The following is an 18,374-nucleotide window of genomic DNA, read 5'->3' as shown; positions in this document are numbered from 1 at the left end:
ACACACACACACACACACACACACACACACACACACACACACACACAGAGAGAGACACACAGACACAAATACACATACACACAGATACACAGACACACACACAAAGACACAGACACACACAGACACAGATGGATACTTAGACACAGAGACCCACACACAGACACATGACATACACACACACAGATACACACAGACACATATACATACACACAGAATACACACACAGATACACAGACACACACACAAATACTCAGACACATAGATACATATACAGTGACACAGACACAAGACACACACACACAGAGACACTCAGACACAGACACCGACATACACAGACACAGATACATACACAAGCACACATATACATACAGAGACATACATACACATACATAGACACATACACAGACATACACAGACACACATACACACACACAAAGATACACACAGACACACATACACAGACATACACAGACACATACACAGACACATAGACACACACACACACACACAGACATGTATACACACACACACACACAAAGGGGGTGGAGGAAGAGACTGGTAGAACGCCTTCAGGGAGCAGAGCCACAGGTGACAGACAGTGACTCACAGCTTTCAGGATGCTGACGGCCTCCTTGCTGAGCCAGACAGGGTATAGTACGTCATCGTGAAGGATGGATTCAAACAAGTCGTCTTCATTGTCGGCTTCAAAGGGGGGCTGCCCAGCCATCATCTCATACATCAGCACCCCCAGGGCCCACCAGTCCACTGAAGGGCCATACTCCAGCTCCTGCAGGATCTGTTCAGGAAACAGGTATTGCCAAGGATCAGTAGGAGCCCTGCTCCAGCACCAACCCTGCCACCAGCTCTCATGGGAAGGTCTGTGCCTTTCTGTCCATCTTGCTCCACCATAGAGTGGAGCTGTGTTACAGGAGGGGGATGCTACATCTCCAGGGCAAACTGAGTGTGGGAGGCCAACTATCCTCTCTCCACAGTGCGCATCTACCATCTAAACTCTGCTGGGAACAAATGACTGTTTCTTCGTTTGAATGACCGATGAAGCTCCTGAGTTACATTTAGGGCCACTTTCTTTGACATCAAACTCCCAGTTAGGGCAGCCAGGTATGAACTTCAAAATGCTGAGAGGGACTCAGCAAGCTCAGGTTCTGTCACAGGCAGCTGGGACATGCTGATGGCCCACATGGGAATAAGAGCAGGCCCCCTTTCACCCCCACCCCCACCCCACTCCTTTCCCTTGAGCTAGGGCCTTTCTTTGTAGCCCTACCAAGACCAGAATTCACTATGTAATCCAGAGTGTCCTCGAACTCAAAGAGGTCTGCCTGCCTCAGCCTCCTAGGTGCTGTACGTACCACCATGCTTGGCTTGAACCAGAAAGTTAATATTCCTTAAGGGATAACAACACTCAACTTACCTGAGCCCCGTGCTCCACGGACAAAAACCACAGAAAGGATGTCTCCCCCAGCCCGTGTGTTTTACCCAGAAAGGACCACTATGCTCTTGCCTTTGACATTAAAAGACATGTATGTCTCCATCTTCTTGGTTCCCTGAGTCTCACCAATAAACTTCTTATTGAATAAACCCAGGGACTATCCTTTTCTTGTTGAGGAATTTTAATTCAGAACATGGCTAGAGATCATATCCAAGGACCTTTAATCCCAGGAGACAGAGGTAAGCAGATCTCTGAGCTCTAGGCTAGCCTGGTATAGAGCAAGTCTCAGGTAAAGATAAGCTTAGTTCCATGTATGGTGGTCGATGCCTTTAATCCCAGCACTCAGGAGACAAAGGCATGCAGATCTCTTGAGTTCTAGTCAGTGCTGTTCAGGTAGCTTGAGAGACAATGCAGTGGATTTGAGTTTGTAGCAGTTCAGTTCCTGGAATTCAGAAGCAGTTTTACAAAGAGAGGTTGAAGACAGAAAAAGCTAAACACAAGTGAAGACAATGAGCCAGAGAATGAGAAGGAGCCGCAAGATTAGAACAGATTGCTATAGTTAGTTTGAGGCCAAGCAGAGCAGTTCAGTGAGAAACTAAGAGAAGCCAGATTTAATCAGTCAGGTTGGAGAGGCATCTGATCCAGAAGAGCTGAGTTGAACCAGCCAGCCAGAGTTCAGAGAGGACTAGAAAGGGCAAGCTTATTCAGCAGTACATTTCAGAGGCTGAAAATATTCTAGGCCTAAATTAGATTATATAAAGGCTAGAAGCTTCCAGGACTAGGCGTAGGGGAGTAAACAGAGGCATTAAGCCTCCAAAAAGACAATTACTTCAGGAGAATAAATGATACTCTTGGGCCAACCTTGTGAATGAATGTTATCCCTATGGGTGAAGCCAAAATTCAATCAATTCTATAACTGTTTTGTGATTTTTATCTTTGACAGTGTCCCTTCCTCCTAGACACTGCTTATTTGGCCAAATGAGTAGTCACAGAATTAACTTCCGATAAACCCACACAGAACATGCTAAATACCTTTCTAGAGCAATCTCAAACCACTTGGGATCAAACAGAAAGATTTAGCAGCATCTAATGACACCAAGTACAGACATAGTATAGGAACCACCTCAGTTTCGGATGAAGAAGACTGAGAAAATGCAGCTCCCTCTACAGTACCTTTGACTGATGACCTGTTTCCTTAGCATCTGGGGGTTCTCCACCCAGTGGTTAGTTCAGGGTATCTGTAAACTCACAACTACAGGCTGCAATGGGCTGGTTCCCCGGGGAAAGCTAGGTCTTCCCTCAACTTCCTGAAATCTAGTAGTCAGCCTGGCTTACCAAGCCATATTTGTTTCTGTCCTTCAAGGTCATGTCTATGCCATACCTCCTCCAGAAAGCCTTTCTGGATTTCTCTAACATTCTCCTATCCTCTGACATCCCAAGGTCTTGCCTGTTTCCAGGTCTGTGTGTACTTCCCTTACAGTACTGCATTTTTAGTTACTTTTCACAGCTTTCTCCCTGGAGCATTTGGAAAGTCCCAGACAGTCATTCCCTACCACTCTCCAGAGCCTGCTGCTGTGGCCAGCCCATTTGTACCCGTACCCTCAAGACACAGCTCCTCCTTCACCCCCTTCCCCTGTGGGTCTCACTCAGTGCACCCCGTTAACTCTGCAGCTCCTGCGCTCTTAGCCGACACGGTGGCCTCTTTAGGCAGGTCTGGGTGCGTGGCTGGCAGCTGCATCTCTGGATTTGTCTACGCTGGGACTGGGTGAAGCCGTGGAAATGGCAGGGTGGCCTTATTCAGCCTTCCCAGGTTCTCTTTGAGCCATGTTTTTGGTGGAATCTTCTGTATAATTCCTTTTAGGCTCAGCCCTAATTATCTTTGGCATGATTACCTTGCCAGCAATAAATCTGGTAAGGAGGTAAAGCTCTGTATGCCCTGGGAGGGTAGCTGGGATAGAAGCCAGCCCCTCGAGAGGGTCAAGGGTTGGGGTGAGAAGAACGGGCACAGGCCCTGATGGAACCAGGTGTGGCCCAGAACTGATAGCCATTTCTTGTGTAGCAGGGCCAGGTGTGGAGAAATAAGGGGAAAGGTGCCAGGGGGTCAGCCAGGGGTGCAAGGTGGGGAGAGACAGCTTGGCAGAGCTGATCCCTCAGAAGGTGGCTCTGGTTTCAGGGCTAGCCTCTCCTACTGGAATAAAAGGGTATGCCTTCTGAAGCACTCCCACCTTTAATCCCATTAGAGCCTAAAAGCAGCCTGCTGAGGCGGGCAGGGCAGGCATTAGGATTCCCACGGGAAAGACAGGAACCCAAGGCTCCAAAACACTTCCCGACTTTATCAAAGGTACACAGGGACATTCTGGGCAGGTCTGGACTCAGCTCTGGGGACTGTTTCTCAAACCCCATGATATAACCCAACAGTGAAGAGACCAAGGGAGGGAGCTACCCTTGGCCAGTCCTTGTTATGAGCTGTGCACTGTGATAAGTGCTCAAGGGGAGTAACTTCTTCTCGCCTTCCCACTATGTATACAGATATGTCTTTACAGATCTAATTATATAGACACTGTATATAGAAACTAACTATATAGGAGCTATATCTAACAATGTTAACTCCCAGGACCAAGAAAGAAAAATGCAATGTAAAACAATTACATTCTCCAGCTGTCCAGTTAAAGTTCACTAGATAGGAATATCTTAAATATTTTGTGACACAAGGTCTCAAGAAGCTAAGGCCTTGTCAAGGCAGCCAGCCATACCTTTCTTTATCAGCTACCATTTGCATACCATAAGGCCAGTATTTATTTGCTATTTAGTGTTGTAGCAATACTGTACAGTGGGCACAAAGGATAGTGAGGGCAGGAAGAGTTATGGAGCCTTGTGTGAAGCACACCCAAGAGTCTGGCTAGTGTACTATTTTACACGGAGACAGACAACTGGCTTCTCCTTCATTGTAAAAGGCATGTTTGGGGCAGCAAGGGGTGGGGGGCTCTTAACTATTGTCAGTCCTTCTACCTCTATGGCACTGGCTCACAGAGGGACAGAAATGAAAGACTCTTACAGTAAAGAGTGAGTGTGAAGATGAGAAAGTAAGTTCTAGGGGAGAGTTCCCCCCTGTCATTTCTTTCTGCTTGCAGATTGACTTGCTGGTACTTTTGCTAAGGCTGAAATCACTGCTTTTAGAAGATCAAAGCTCTGCAGAGTACCAGCTGCTGGGCCCACACTCAGAAGCTCTCCCTGGCCCCTCTCCTGTTGTCTCATCTGGGGACAGACTGTTGGAGGCCTGTCCTTTACTCTGTCTTTTTGTTGTTGTTTTGTTTTTGCAGAAACTTTATCAATTCATATTGCATTGAGAATAAATTGAAACTAGACGTTAAATATCAGCGCACGGAAACAAAGACAATGACCCCTTTTCTTAAAGACCTCACCAGACATTCATTGGATGTGTTATAGTGTAATCAAAGTGTAAGTGGCTACATAAAAAACACAGGGTGAATCCTTCCCTGTGTACTTAAAACATTTTTATGTGAGTATCTTAAAGAGGAAGTATAAGATTTTCCAATCAAAGACATAGACTAAGATTCCAAATGGAAGCCATTAAAGCTGCTACCATGACCCACATACAAGAGTGAGCCAACAGATGTTCTATATCCACAATTAGCTCAAGTGAATGGGAGACTATAGAATGTTCTGGAAAAGCAGCACTAACTCCAGGAGACATATACAGGGAAACAGAATCTAACAATGTGACTCCCAGGACCAAGAAATAAATATGCAACATAAACAATTACATCCTCCAGCTGTTCAGTTCAAGTTCACTGAGATCAGGATATTTCAAATATTTTGTGACCCGGGGTCTCAGGAAGCTCAGGGTAGCCTCAGGGTCACTATGCAGCTGAGGATGACTTTGAACTTCTGAGTCTCATGCTTCCACCTCCTGAGTACTGGGATTACAAGTCTTGCACCACCACGTTTGGTTTACATAGTTGTTAGGTGTGCACTGTAACAGCCCTGCTCAGCCTGTGGTGGCCTGCCTTCTTCTGGGATGGACATGATGAAGACTATTCTCTAAAGAAACACTTAGTAAGTCCATAGATCTTATGGGATTGAGGTCATATTCCTGGCTCCTTTATCCTTATTGTTTTCATCATTACAAGTGCTAATAAACCTTTTAACAAGTTTTGTTTATTTTCTTGATTTGTTTTTTGTTTTGTTTTTATTTTATCGATTAGAGTGGTGTGTGTGTGTGTGTGTGTGTGTGTGTGTGTGTGTGTGTGTGTGTATTTGTATAGAGGTCACACGTAATGGTATATATGTGGAGGAGGTCAGAGGACAACTTTTAGTAGTTGATTTTCCTAGTCTATCTTTAAGTGTATTCTAGGGATTGAACTCAGGCTGTCAGGCCTATGCTACAAGTGCTTGTACTTGTTGAGCCCTCCTGCTAGCTCTAGTTATGCTATTTACATCTCCTAAAAATGGCCAAGGTGTTTTCATCCTTTGGCTTTTGCTTATATTGAAATGTCTCATTCATTTATTCGACCATTATTTAGAACCTGTCTGCTGGTTCCTGAGAGTATCCAGATTAGAAACACAGACCCTTTCACAGAACTAAAAAATCTGGACCTAGGGGTCTTTTCTGAGACTGATACTGCAACCAAGGACCATTCATGGAGATAATCTAGACCTCCTGCACAGAGGTAGCACATGGCAGCTCTGTCTCCAAATGGGCTCCCTAGTAAGGGGAACAGGGACTGTCTCTGACATGTACTCAGTGGCTGGCTCTTTGATCACCTCCTCCTGAGGGGGAGCAGCCTTACCAGGCCACAGAGGAAGACTATGAAAGACAGTCCTGATGAGACCTGATAGGCTAGGATCAGATGGAAGGGGAGAAAGTCCTCTATGATCAATGGACTGGGGAAGGGACATGGGGGGAGATGAGGGGATGAGGGAGGGAGAGCGGGATTGGGAGGGGATAAAGGTGGGGCTACAGCTGGGATACAAAGCGAAAAAAAATCGTAATATATATATATATATATAAAAGAAACACAGACCCTGCCTTGAGAGGATTTGAAGTCTAGAGATAATGGCCTTCCTTTTCTATGTGGCTCCCACTCTGATCTTCTTTGTTTTAAACACTGCTTTTCTCATCCCTATAGTTAAAGGAAACCTAAAATATATTCTTTGCAATTCAATTTCTCAATTTCAGGTGCTCCCAAGAAACCTTCCCATACCTTGAGGTTTCAGAGACCTTTGTTCTGTTTATTCATGTGTCACTCTGTCTAGACCAAAAGCTCCTTTAGAGGAGCAACCAGAGCCTCCGTCAACTCTATCTCCACGTAGCTTTGCCTGGCAGGTGCTCAAACAATGTCCTACAGAAGGAAGCTTCTCTACACAGGCAAAGCTTAATGGGATTGGTACCTCTCTCCTGTCTTATGTCTCAAAACCATGGAATAAATTTAATCAGGCATCTATGGGGCTGTGTGGCTAGATGGCTAAGCATTCATGCTGAGGATCTCTCGGTTTGGGTCCGACTGCTCTGAAAGGATACAAGCTGAATGTTCCCCTCATGGTGTGCACACTATTCCCTCAACCTACACACAGGGACCCTCCTGGTGAGGCTCACAGTGGACACCTCTGACCTTTGCTTACACGGTCCTCTTGCTCCATGCACGTGCCTACTGTGTAGACTTACTACTTCAGGGGAAATGTCAAAGCATTCCTAGCTTGGCTGTGAATGTTATACCCAGGGAAGCCATTTGCTGCCTCTTCAGTGGAATTTCACCATTAGGATCAGTGAGAGGGGAACACGCGCGCACATCAACCATTTTGTCTTAGTACTGGCTCTGACGTTGTTTCTGGACTAGGATGGAGGCATGACACTGAGCATGGGCCCATCTAAGCATGGGGACTCTCAGTTCACCTATCCTGTCTTCACTACCACCACATCCTTACAGAAAAATCACCAAACCATTTCCCTTCCTGTCTCTTATTCCCAGAATTCATCCTGCTTTCACAGAGCCTTCACCTAGCACCCTTCGATGACCCCCATATGTATGGTAGTGGGTTGTGCCTCCTCCCTGATACTCTCTGACACAGGACTTACCTCTGGAGCTATGTAGTCTGGAGTCCCACAGAAGGTGGTAGTGGTCACGCCGTTCAGAATCCCTTCCTTGCACATGCCAAAGTCAGCCAGCTTACAGTGACCTTCTGCATCTAGAAGGATGTTATCCAGTTTCAAATCCCTGCGACACAGGTCAAGGCCACATGGTTAGGTTCACAGGCGCAGCAGGGTTTCCTTGGTCTAGAGAGATGCACATGCCCTGGGGAAATCTCCAGTCAAGGGAGTCTTGGAGGAGGTTTTGACTTGCTGCAAGTTAACCTCATTCTAGGGTCTTCTCCCAGCTAGTCAAATCTCAACAATACTTACAGCACCCCCAGCAAAAGACAGAATCCTCCACAGCCTCGGGACTGTATTGAGGTTAGAACTCTTGGCGTTTAGACCCTGCTCCCCTTGGCCCCATTCTTCACAAGTTAACGAGCTTGGAGGATTCAGGCTGACATATACAACATCACCTGGTCAGAGGAAACCACAATAATTTGAGCTGCTGGATTTCAGAGGGCAAGATAATGGCTGGCTGGTGTGAGCAGTAAAAATAAGCAAGCAGCAGTGGGCCTCAGGGTTGGATGGAAGGTAATGTTTGGACAGACTGTGAAGACAGGAATCCAAGGAGAAAGGAGGCAGAGGCAAAGATAAGCAGACCAGAGGACATGGGCCTGAGAGTAGTGAGATATGACAGATGTGTTAGAGTCAACCTCAAAGAGCCTGGGATGCCATGAAGAGGGATCTGAAATCCATGCTGATGGGGACCGATCCCTGCCTGCAGGAGCGTGGTGCCTTGGAAAGGTTAATCTCCTGGGCCAGGGAGATAATCTAGATCCGGATGTTTCTGTATAGGAGAGGTGGGAGTCCTGGCTGCCTCAACCAAGGTGGTTCCTTTGTGGTCCATTTTAATACTACAGGGTTCTAAGACTTCTTTTCTAAAAACCAGGGTTCTAGATAAGATCCTCCCCTCCAGAGCCCTGCAAATTCCAGGCCTGGCCCTGTAGATGAATCTAGACTATTTGGTTGAAGGCTACCACCCTGTGCCTCCCTCAGCAGCTATCTGGGCTATTAAGGTGAGCCTGACAAAAAAGGCCTCTTGCCCTACAAGCAGAGGTCAGGAAAGGCCATGCTCAGGCCCCTCCTGGCATCCAAACTTGAGCTCCAGGCATTCCATGGGGCCCAGACTGGAGGGGAGGTGGAGCAGGAAGTACTTATGGACCTGCCCTTGTTGCATCTGTGACCCTGTTTCTGCTTACAGCTGAGATTCCCGGAGAAAGAAGAGCACACATAGCAAAGTGCTGCTCTCAGCAAATGCTCCAGAATGACAGAAGGAGCAGTGAGCCCAACCAGCTGGGCCACCAGGCCTAGCTCCTGACCCCAGCCCTGGCACTGCGTGAGGGCAAGGCTCAGCTCTAGCTGGGGTGGGAAAGCAGGATGAATGTTGGGCTGGGATCCAGACTGCCAGGGCTTCATCACTCTGCTGTAAGTCACCTCACTGGGCTGGTCCCCTATCTGTCAGATCAGGATCACACACTATGTTTGTATGCTTGTTTGAAGGACTAAAGGAATGAAGTGTGTGAAAGGTGAAAGTCTTCCCCTCATTCTGTTCACTTCCTTTATGAAACACCTGAGTTGGAGGGATATGCAAAGTCTGACTTCTTGCAGAAGTTTTGTTACTGGGAAGCTGGGCATATGGGACTGGCTGAGACAAACATGCCTCCATGTAGGACCCAGAGTTGCCTTTACAAGGTCCAGATGACAGTCACAAAGATCCCAAGAGCGAGGGCTTTAAAACCAGTGAAATGTTTCTGTTTGATACTGTTTACTCGCTCACCCCTGGATTACCAAAGCCAGCATTCTTGCTTGGAACATGAGTTCAGAAGAGCATGCCTTATGGCTAAGGTTACCCTTGTAGAAATAAGAAACCATCGAGGGAGGAGATAAGTGACTTGTTCTTGACATTTTTTTTCTTTGTTTTGCTTGAGACAGGGTTTCTCTGTGCAGCCTTGGCTGTCCTGGACTCACTTTGTAGACAAGACTGGCCTCAAACTCACAGTGATCCACCTGCCTCTGGCTTGGATTTCTTGGATTTCCGCCAAGCCCAGTGGTAAGTGACTTCTTTTTAGGTGGCCAGGGTCTCCTACTCCAAAAGCTGCTGACTTAGCCCTGTGCTGTACTGTGCTGTTCTTTGCCTTCCAACCCTTCCAGGGCTAGCCACCATCTTCACTAGATAAAACGCCCCCAGGGCCTGCTCGTCTTTAGGATACCATAGAAGGGACTTATAATTCCTTTGGGGGGTTTTTATAATTCTTTTAATTAATTTTTATACAATATATTTTGATCATATTTCCCTCCCCCAACCACTTCTACCTCCCTACTCACCCAAACTGACTGCCTCTTAAAACCAAACACAGGAGAACCAAAACAAGCAAGCAAAAGCCCCAGAAGACAAACAAACAAAAAATGGCCCATCAAAGCAAAACGAAACAGAAACCCCACAAAACACCATTAAAATCCTTTAACTTTGGCTAACTAGTTCTCGGCATGGGACCTGCCCTGGAGAATAGTTAATACACTCAGTGACACTCCAGAGAAAGCTGATTTTCCCTTTGCCAGTGGGTATCAATTGCAGATAACATCTTGCTTAGGGTTGGGACCCCGTGTCTATGCTGTCAGCACTGGGCCTGTGCAGATCTTGTGTGTGATGCTACAGTCTCTGTGAGCTCACGTACGCATCCATCCTGTTGTGTCTGGGGACACCCAGAGCTTCTAACTCTGAATATCTTTCTGCCTTCTTTCCCACATAGATCCCTGAGCCATGAGGGGAGGGGGCTAAGGATGACATTTCATTTATGACTGAGTGCTCCAACATCTCTCACTCTCTGCATATCTGTATATTTTCCAGTAGTGAGCCTTTGTGTTTCTTCTTCTTCTTCTTCTTCTTCTTCTTCTTCTTCTTCTTCTTCTTCTTCTTCTTCTTCTTCTTCTTCTTCTTCTTCTTCTTCTTCTTCTTCTTCTCCTCCTCCTCCTCCTCCTCCTCCTCCTCCTCCTCCTCCTCCTCCTCCTCCTCTTCTTCTTCTTCTTCTTCTTCCTCTTCTTCTTCTCTCTCTCTCTCTCTTTTTCTTTTGGTTTTTGGAGACAGCATTTTTCTATGTAGCCGTGGCTGCCCTGGAACTACCTCTGAAGACCAGGCTAGCCTGGACCTCCGAGATCTTCCTGCCTCTGCCTCCTGAGTGCTGGGATTAAAGGCGTGTGTCACTGCACCTGGCCTTTGTGTTAATTTATCTGCAAGAAGAAGCTTCTCTGAGGTGAGTTGAACAAGGCACTGTCTGTGGGTATAGCAGTATGTTACAAGTGGAAGAGAATCTAAAAATTCCAGTCTTTGGCCTGACTCAGGCTGTCAGGTAGAGTCCTCTAGGCGCCCACCAGACACCACCCCTCTCTCATGGGCTTCTGGCTAATTAGAGACAGCACCTCATTTCTTCCGGATCTTGCTGTTTTCTCTAGTCCACTCCTCCCTGGCCTCTTTGCTTCCTGCCTGTCTTCACCCTCGGGAAGAAGTTGACCCAGTGGTTGTCAGATATGAGCAAGTCCTATGGGCACCCTTGGCTATGACCTGGGTTGGCCCTCACCAAAATACTCTTTCCCACCCTGTAGCCACTGATGTATGAAATCTTACCCCCATCTATTTCCTCCCATTTCCACTCTGATATATGAATCTTTGAAAACTCTTAAGTTTGAACACAAAACCAAACACAGGATGAATGAGTGACTTCTAGTTCTTTCTTTTGGGACAGAAGGTTTGGACAGTTCCTGGGAGCCAGTCTGACTGCTATGAGAATATCATTCCTCCGGAGATAGTCATTCTTCTCACAAAGTGTAGGGCAAGCTTGTCTGGTACAGAGTTGTCAGGGGAAGCAGTAAGGGTGGCAGGGGCTGGGGGTAGCTTTAGTGATAGGATCCTCAGGGAAGTCAGGCCATGTCTACTAAGGGCAGAGGAGACATCCTTCCCTATGAGGAAGAGGGAAGGGGGGTTGCTGGAAGGAAGCAATGGAGGACAGTGCGGCCCCCCTGGTTTTTTCCCTTCTCCTCTCCATCCATGGCTCTCTCAGGCCCCTGGCTTTCCATATCCCCAGTCCTGCCCAGGAGTTTTTCTGCTGCTGGCCCAACAGGAGTCTGTAGGCCTCTCTAAAAGGGGAAGGGTTGGGAGGAATGATGCCCAGCTTTGCCTTCTTGGAGGTCCAGCTACAGGGCAGGGGAGGGGTTGGAGACACAGGGGAGAGTCTTTCCTCCCAGAGAACTCCCAGATACTCAGTACCCATCCTAACATGAGCAAGTGCTTAGCGAACTTGACAGCTTTGCAGAGAGACACATGCCCAGGTACCAACCCCATCTTCTCTTTCAAACACAAGAGCCCATCCATAGTCTGCGACGACTTTATTTTTAAAGGACTAAGGTCAAGGTTTCAACATAAAACATTTAGTGGCCCCTCCTTTCCCTATAGACCAATGTGATTACCTTTACTTTCTCGATTTATTGCTAATTTCATTCATGTTTTCTTTTTTAGAAAATCATATATTCACATGTTAAGAAAGGAAGGAAGGAAGGAAGGAAAGAAGGAAGGAAGGAAGGGAAACCTGAAGCATGCTAGGGCAAATGAAATAATGCCCTCTTTGGCATGGATTCCTCAGATGTCTTTTCTTTCCTGACAGGCAATTATTTTGTGTCCATTTCCTATGTTGGTCATGCTTTATACATAGGAAAGTGTGAATACATGTTCTCCTCCCCCACGTTTATCGAAAGGGGTACTTTCCCATAGAGTATCTTTTGACGTGGCATGTGTTAGAGATCTTTCCCATGAACCCATGAGAAAGCTTCTTTGTTCAGCACGTTGCTCTAGCATTTGTATCAAGGGACATTTAAGACACCCTTAACATTGTGCTAGTACTGTTACAGTCGACAACCTCAGACCTGTGATACTTTACATGTATGTCAAGGAACTGCGTGCATTTCATAGATGTTTTTGAATCTGAAGCACGGATGTGGGTTTTGGTTGATGTCACCAAGCTGCCCTCCTTAGATGTAAAATGCCTAACCTTACACTGGCTACAGATAGCAGTGCTGCCTCTCTCCATTCTTACCATTGCACTACACTGACAAGTTTCAGATTCATGCCAGGCTTAAACAGTATCCCAGTACATTCGTACATTTCTGTACAAGTTGAAGCATTTGCTTTCATATGTTTAAGAGAAAGCTATAGGGGTGTGTGTGTGTGTGTGTGTGTGTGTGTGTGTGTATGAGCATGTGTGCGTGCTTATGTACATATGTGTGTATGTGGGTACATAGATGTTCGAGTGTGTACATATGTGTTTGTGTGTGCACACGTGCGCATGTTCACATGCCTTCTTTTCACTGTGGGATTTGTTACTGGTTCTCAGAAGCTCTTTCCCGTCAGGACCCGGACTTGGTGTGGGATAAAACCTGCAAACACTTCCCTCAGATTAATCTCTGAGTTTGGGTGTGGCTCATGGAGGTTTTACTAATGTCATTTATTTTTACATAATTGAGTGGATATTTAGTTTTATGGGTTTTGGATTCCATGTCTTAAATTGAATTTTTTTTTTTCCTTTTCAAGTAATATATGCATTCTACCAATGTTTCTCCTACTTATTTCACTTTGACTTTATAAACATAAATTTTTGTCTTTATTCTGATAAAAGTTTAACATTCACCTCCAACTCTCCTTGTTTCTAGAAATCTGGAAGCAATCTTGATGTTTAATATTTATATTTCCCAAAGTTTGGCTATGAGCCTCAGCCTGTGCTTTGATACCCTGCAGGGTTGAGCCTTTCAGAGGCCCTCTGTGGTAGGCTTCTGTCCTGTTCCCTGTTTTCTCCCTCTTTTGATGTCCATCCCATTTGCCTTTCTGAATGAGGATTGATCATCTTACCCAGGGTCCTCCTTCTTGCTTAGTTCTTTAGGTGAACAGATTTCAGTATGTTCATCCTATATTATATGTCTAATGTCCACTTGTAAGTGAGTGTATACCATGTGTGTCTTTCTGCTTCTGGGATACCTCACTCAGGATGATCTTCTCTAGATCCCACCATTTGCCTGCACATTTCATGATTTCCTTGTTTTTAATAGCTGAGTAGTATTCCATTGTGTAAATGTACCACAATTTCTGTATCCATTCCTCCGTTGAGGATCATCTGGGTTGTGTCCAGGTTCTGGCTATTACGAATAAAGCTGCTATGAACATGGGTGGTAAACGTCCTTGTTGTGTACTTGAGCATATTTTGGATATATTTCTAGGAGTGGTATAGTTGTGCAGGGAATCTTATGAAAGAAGGGAGAGATAGACCTGGAGGGGACTGGAGCTCCACAAGGAGAGCAACAGAATCAAGAAATCTGGGCTCTTTTCTGAGACTGATACTCCAACCAAGGACCATGCATGGAGATAACCTAGAACCCCTGCACAGATGTAGCCCATGGCAGCTCAGTGTCCAAGCGGGTTCCCAAGGAAGGGGAACTGGGACTGTCTCTGACATGAACTCAGTGGCCTGCTCTTTGATCACCTCCCCCTGAGGGGGGTGCAACCTTACCAGCCCACAGAGGAAGACAGTGCAGCCAGTCCTGATGAGACCTGATAGGCTAGGGTCAGATGGAAGACCATCCCTATCAGTGGACTTGGAGAGGGGCATGGGAGGAGATGAGGGAGGGAGAGCAGGATTGGGAGGGGACGAGGGTGGGGGCTACAGCTGGGATACAGAGTTAATAAACTGTAATTAATATTAAAAGTTAAAATTAAACAAAGGAAAAAAACTTTATCTTTCCCTTACTGAATGGCAAATTTTCATATGCAAATGGAGTTTTTGCTGCACTCTTTGCCCAGTAACACCTTTCTACAGCACACTTTTAAATTATTGTAATTTATAGGATATTTAATACTTGGTGTGGTTGGTCTCTATTTTCAAAATTTCTTAGCTCTTAGATTTTTGTTTATTTTTCCATATGAACCTTAGAATTCTCTCTCTCTCTCTCTCTTTCTGTGTATACATATATATATCCTGCTTCTGTTTTTATTGGGAACATGTTTAAAGTTATAAATTAACTTGGGAAGAATTGATGTTTTGTGATGTTGAACCTTCTTGGTCAATATATTTGTCTTTCCATTTGTTTAAGTCTTATCTGTGCCCTTTGGGAGAGTTTTAGTGATTCTCTCAAACAGATCTTGAGCCTTTCTTGCTACATTTTGTGGCAGGTCGCTGATTGTCCCAGTGAACCCTGTTTCCTTAGGAAGAGAACAGTGAGGTTGTTTGTGTCTGTGTCTGTATGTATATGTGGTTTATAAGCTACACACCTGTTAACTAGAATTCAAAGCCTCCCTTGGAACTGGGTGTGCCTAAGACTAAGTTCTAGCCAGTCACCTGTGCAGAACTGTTCCTCTCTCCTTCCTCTCTCCGGTCTTGCACATGGCTATCAGGCACTAGCTGCCACTTTTAACCATAAAGACAATGATGAAGCCCAAGGAATGGCTGGATGACTCACAAATGACAAAGCCAGAAGCCTGGGTCTGACCGAAAGGACTGCTGAGCCGTGTTGCCGTGCTAACTGTACCTGAACTTACTTCTAAAGAATGCAAGCTATTGTTTTATAGTTTCAGTCTTTCCACAGATGAGGCAATTCTTTCCATTGCACCTTCTACTGCATCTTTCTGTTGCATCCTGCCATTATATTGAATTCTTTTAGTTTTTGTTAAGTTTTGCCATGGATTCCTCTGGACTTTTCGAATCACCTCTTCCTTTTCAGCATTTGTTTTGACTTCATCTCTCTTGTCTGACTCTATATATGAACTAGAGTGTGAGGAATAACACTAAATAATCTGGGTGACCCTCGGGCTGGAAAGTTGGCTCAGTAGTCAAGAGTGCTTGTTCTTCTGAAGGACCCAAATTTAGACACCAGCACTCACATCAGACAGCTCCCAAATGCCTGCAACTCCTTCAAACTCCAGGGGACCCAATTTCCACTTCTGCCCCTTTGGGCACCTGAACACACGATTCATACTTATTCATAAATTAAAACAAATACTGTTGGTCCTGAACACTGAAGGGCATTTGATTCTAGGGACAGAGTCATTCCAGAAGTGTCCCTCAGACAAAATCCCTGCCCTCCAAGCTGCCTTACTTTTCTCTACAGTAGACTGAGGATCTGTGAGAACGTCCCAAGAGCCACACTCCTTTCTCTGGTTGCTTGGGGGGCGGGGGACTGTGGTTAATAGGGTAAGCGCAGGCCCTCCCTCCAAAATCTGGTCCAGGATTTCTCAGCCCTGGCCTTCGGGGAGGGTCATCTCTATTGTGCTGGCTGCACTAGGAACTACAGAATGTTGAGTGCTATCTCTAGTCCTAGCTTCCATGTTATTACTAATTTCCTCTACACAGCATAGTCAAACATGTCTCCATCCATGCCAGATGTGTCTTGTAGGGCCTACAGCTGAAACCATCACTCTAATGAAAGTCACACTGATTATGATAAGTCACGGCTCTGAGATGGCCTGACTCAGATCATTAAGTCAAACAAGGGAAAGTGTAGATTGGCCCAGAGTATCAGTTTTATTACTTCGAGACAGGAACCCTGGCTGTACTGACCCTGGTAATATTTGGCCTCATCAAACCCACCTTTGAAAATAGATGGGGAAATTGAGGGTCAGAAGGAGTAAACTTGCTTAAAGCCTCATGGATGTCCACTGCGATCACCTTGCAGAGAATGGAGGATGAGATGGATTCTCCGTGTGTCACTTAAAGCCAAATTCTCTTGGACTAGGAAAAGAGAACTGTGGCAAGAAGGGTGCCACGGGGCCTAAGAGGTCACAGCCACTGGCAGGGACAGACTGATTTAGAGGCAGGATGATATAACTAAAGCTCCCCTGGGGTAGGAACACAGACCTCTTCCAGAAAACCAAAGGATGTCAAGAAAGGAAATTCCCAAAACATGTATTTAAAAACCCTTATAGAGCCCATCTGAGGGGAGCAAAATAAAGTCTAGCAGTTAATTTAGGGGAGGAGAGGAGCTTGACTTCAAGAGCTACACTTGCTGCTTTATTAAGGTGGGAATGTGGGGAGGGGCTCCTAAAATAAGCTTGCTGTAAGGTAGAGAGACACTGCTATACCACTGAAAGTTAGGGCATGTATCTCTTAGCGTCAGCCATCTGTCTTGGTGATGGCGTGAAACCAGGGCAAATTGTGCCTTTAGCAAAGTATGCTCCAGCCAGGCGTGGTGGTGCATGCCTGTGTCCCCAGTGCTTGGGAGCCAGAAGCAGGCAGATCTCTGTGTTTGTGGCTAGCCTGGGCTACATAGTGAATTCCAAGCCAGCCAGGGCTTCATAGTGAGACTGTCTCAAAAAAAAAAAAAAAAGTATGCTTTAAAGATGTTTTAAAAGATTTTGACTTTGTTAACTAGGCTACAGCACGTCTTTAATCCCAGCACTCGGGAGGAGGCAGAGGCAGGCAGATCTCTGAGTTCGAGGTCACCCTGGTCTACAGAGTGAGTTTCAGGACAGCCAGGGTTACACAGAGAAATCCCGTCTCAGAAACAGAGAGAGAGAGAGAGAGAGAGAGAGAGAGAGAGAGAGAGAGGAGAGAAGATTTTTGTGTATAAATGCATGTTAACTGTGTGTAGGCTCCAGCATGTGAGCGTAGTGCCTGAAGAGCCATGAAAAGGCATTGGATCCCTCAGAGTGGGAGTCACAGTTGGCTTGAGTCACCAGATGTGAGTACTGGGAACTCAGCTCAGGTCTTCTGCAAGAGCGGTATGTGCTCTGAGTCATTTTGCCATCTCTCCAGCCCCATATGTTGGTTTTGTGTTTTGTTTTGATTCTTTCTCTTCTGCGATGCTAGGAGTGGCACCTTTTGCAGGTGAGGTGTGTTCTCTACCTGTGAATTACCACTTAAGGTAAATGATTTGAATATGACAAGAACCAACTGTAGAGAGTGCCAGTAACATTTTGACTGATTTGAAGTACCCCAAGATATAGCTATATGAGTACCCAATACCTGTGTGATACCTTATGAATAGGAGTTATTAGTTCTCTATGCAGTGAGGTGAGAGGCTGAGTAGGCCCCGAACTCTCTGTTTCTGATGATTAAGTATAAAGTGAGGTGGTTCTGGGTACGAATCCTAATTCTGCTCTTTCTTAGCTGGGAGGGAGAATAGCCCAAACGGATCTTTGTGAATTCATTACCTTATGTGTTGATTGCCGTGACTGAAGGATGGGATGGTGTGGAAAGCTCCTTCCCAGGGGTCTTTAAACAATCAAAATTGACAACAGATATCCCCAGCTAGGGTAAGGCACTGATTCCATAGCAACTCTTATTTTAGGGGGTGGGGGAGAGGGAGGCTTGAGACAGGGTTTCTCTGTGTAGCCTTGGCTGTCCAGGCTGGCCTTGAACTCACAGTGATCTACCTGCCTCTGTCTCCCTGAGTGCTAGGATTAAAGGTATGTGCTACCACGCCAGCTGCGACTCTATTTTTGAAATCAAGTATTTATTACAGTTTATTTTGCATAAGTCACCAAGGTGAGGGGGTGGATTTTTCCATCTAATCCAGTGAGAAAAACCTCAGCAAGGCCCCGGGGTCTTTTTGTCTCTGCCTGTGCTGGGAAGACAGTGAAAGTGTGGTGAGGTAGTCTTGGGAGTGAGGCTGCAGGAGCCAGGATTAACAGAGCAAACTTCTCAGCCCAGGGTCAGCTTTGGGAGGGCCCACTGTGTAGGGATCTCCAGCAGGGGTGTGTGTGTGTGTGTGTGTGTGTGTGTGTGTGTGTGTGTGTGTGTG

General features: G+C 45.9%; 1 protein-coding gene across 2 annotated transcripts in view; it reads right to left on the bottom strand.

The window, feature by feature from the left end:
• The window catches only part of Prkce (protein kinase C epsilon), a 484,873-nt gene that overhangs the window by 28,808 nt on the left and 437,691 nt on the right, over positions 1-18,374 (bottom strand). For both annotated transcript variants that reach the window (XM_055619233.1, XM_055619239.1), the window contains exons 12-13: positions 7,545-7,683; positions 608-796 (exon numbers count right to left, since the gene is read on the bottom strand). In XM_055619233.1, coding sequence (XP_055475208.1) covers positions 608-796; positions 7,545-7,683 — 328 coding nt within the window. The remainder of the gene's footprint in view (positions 1-607; positions 797-7,544; positions 7,684-18,374) is intronic.

Source organism: Psammomys obesus, unplaced genomic scaffold, assembly GCF_907164565.1.
Source record: "Psammomys obesus unplaced genomic scaffold, mPsaObe1.curated_primary_1811, whole genome shotgun sequence".
NCBI classification, from domain to species: domain Eukaryota; kingdom Metazoa; phylum Chordata; class Mammalia; order Rodentia; family Muridae; genus Psammomys; species Psammomys obesus.
This window is presented reverse-complemented; position numbering and strand designations above follow the sequence as displayed.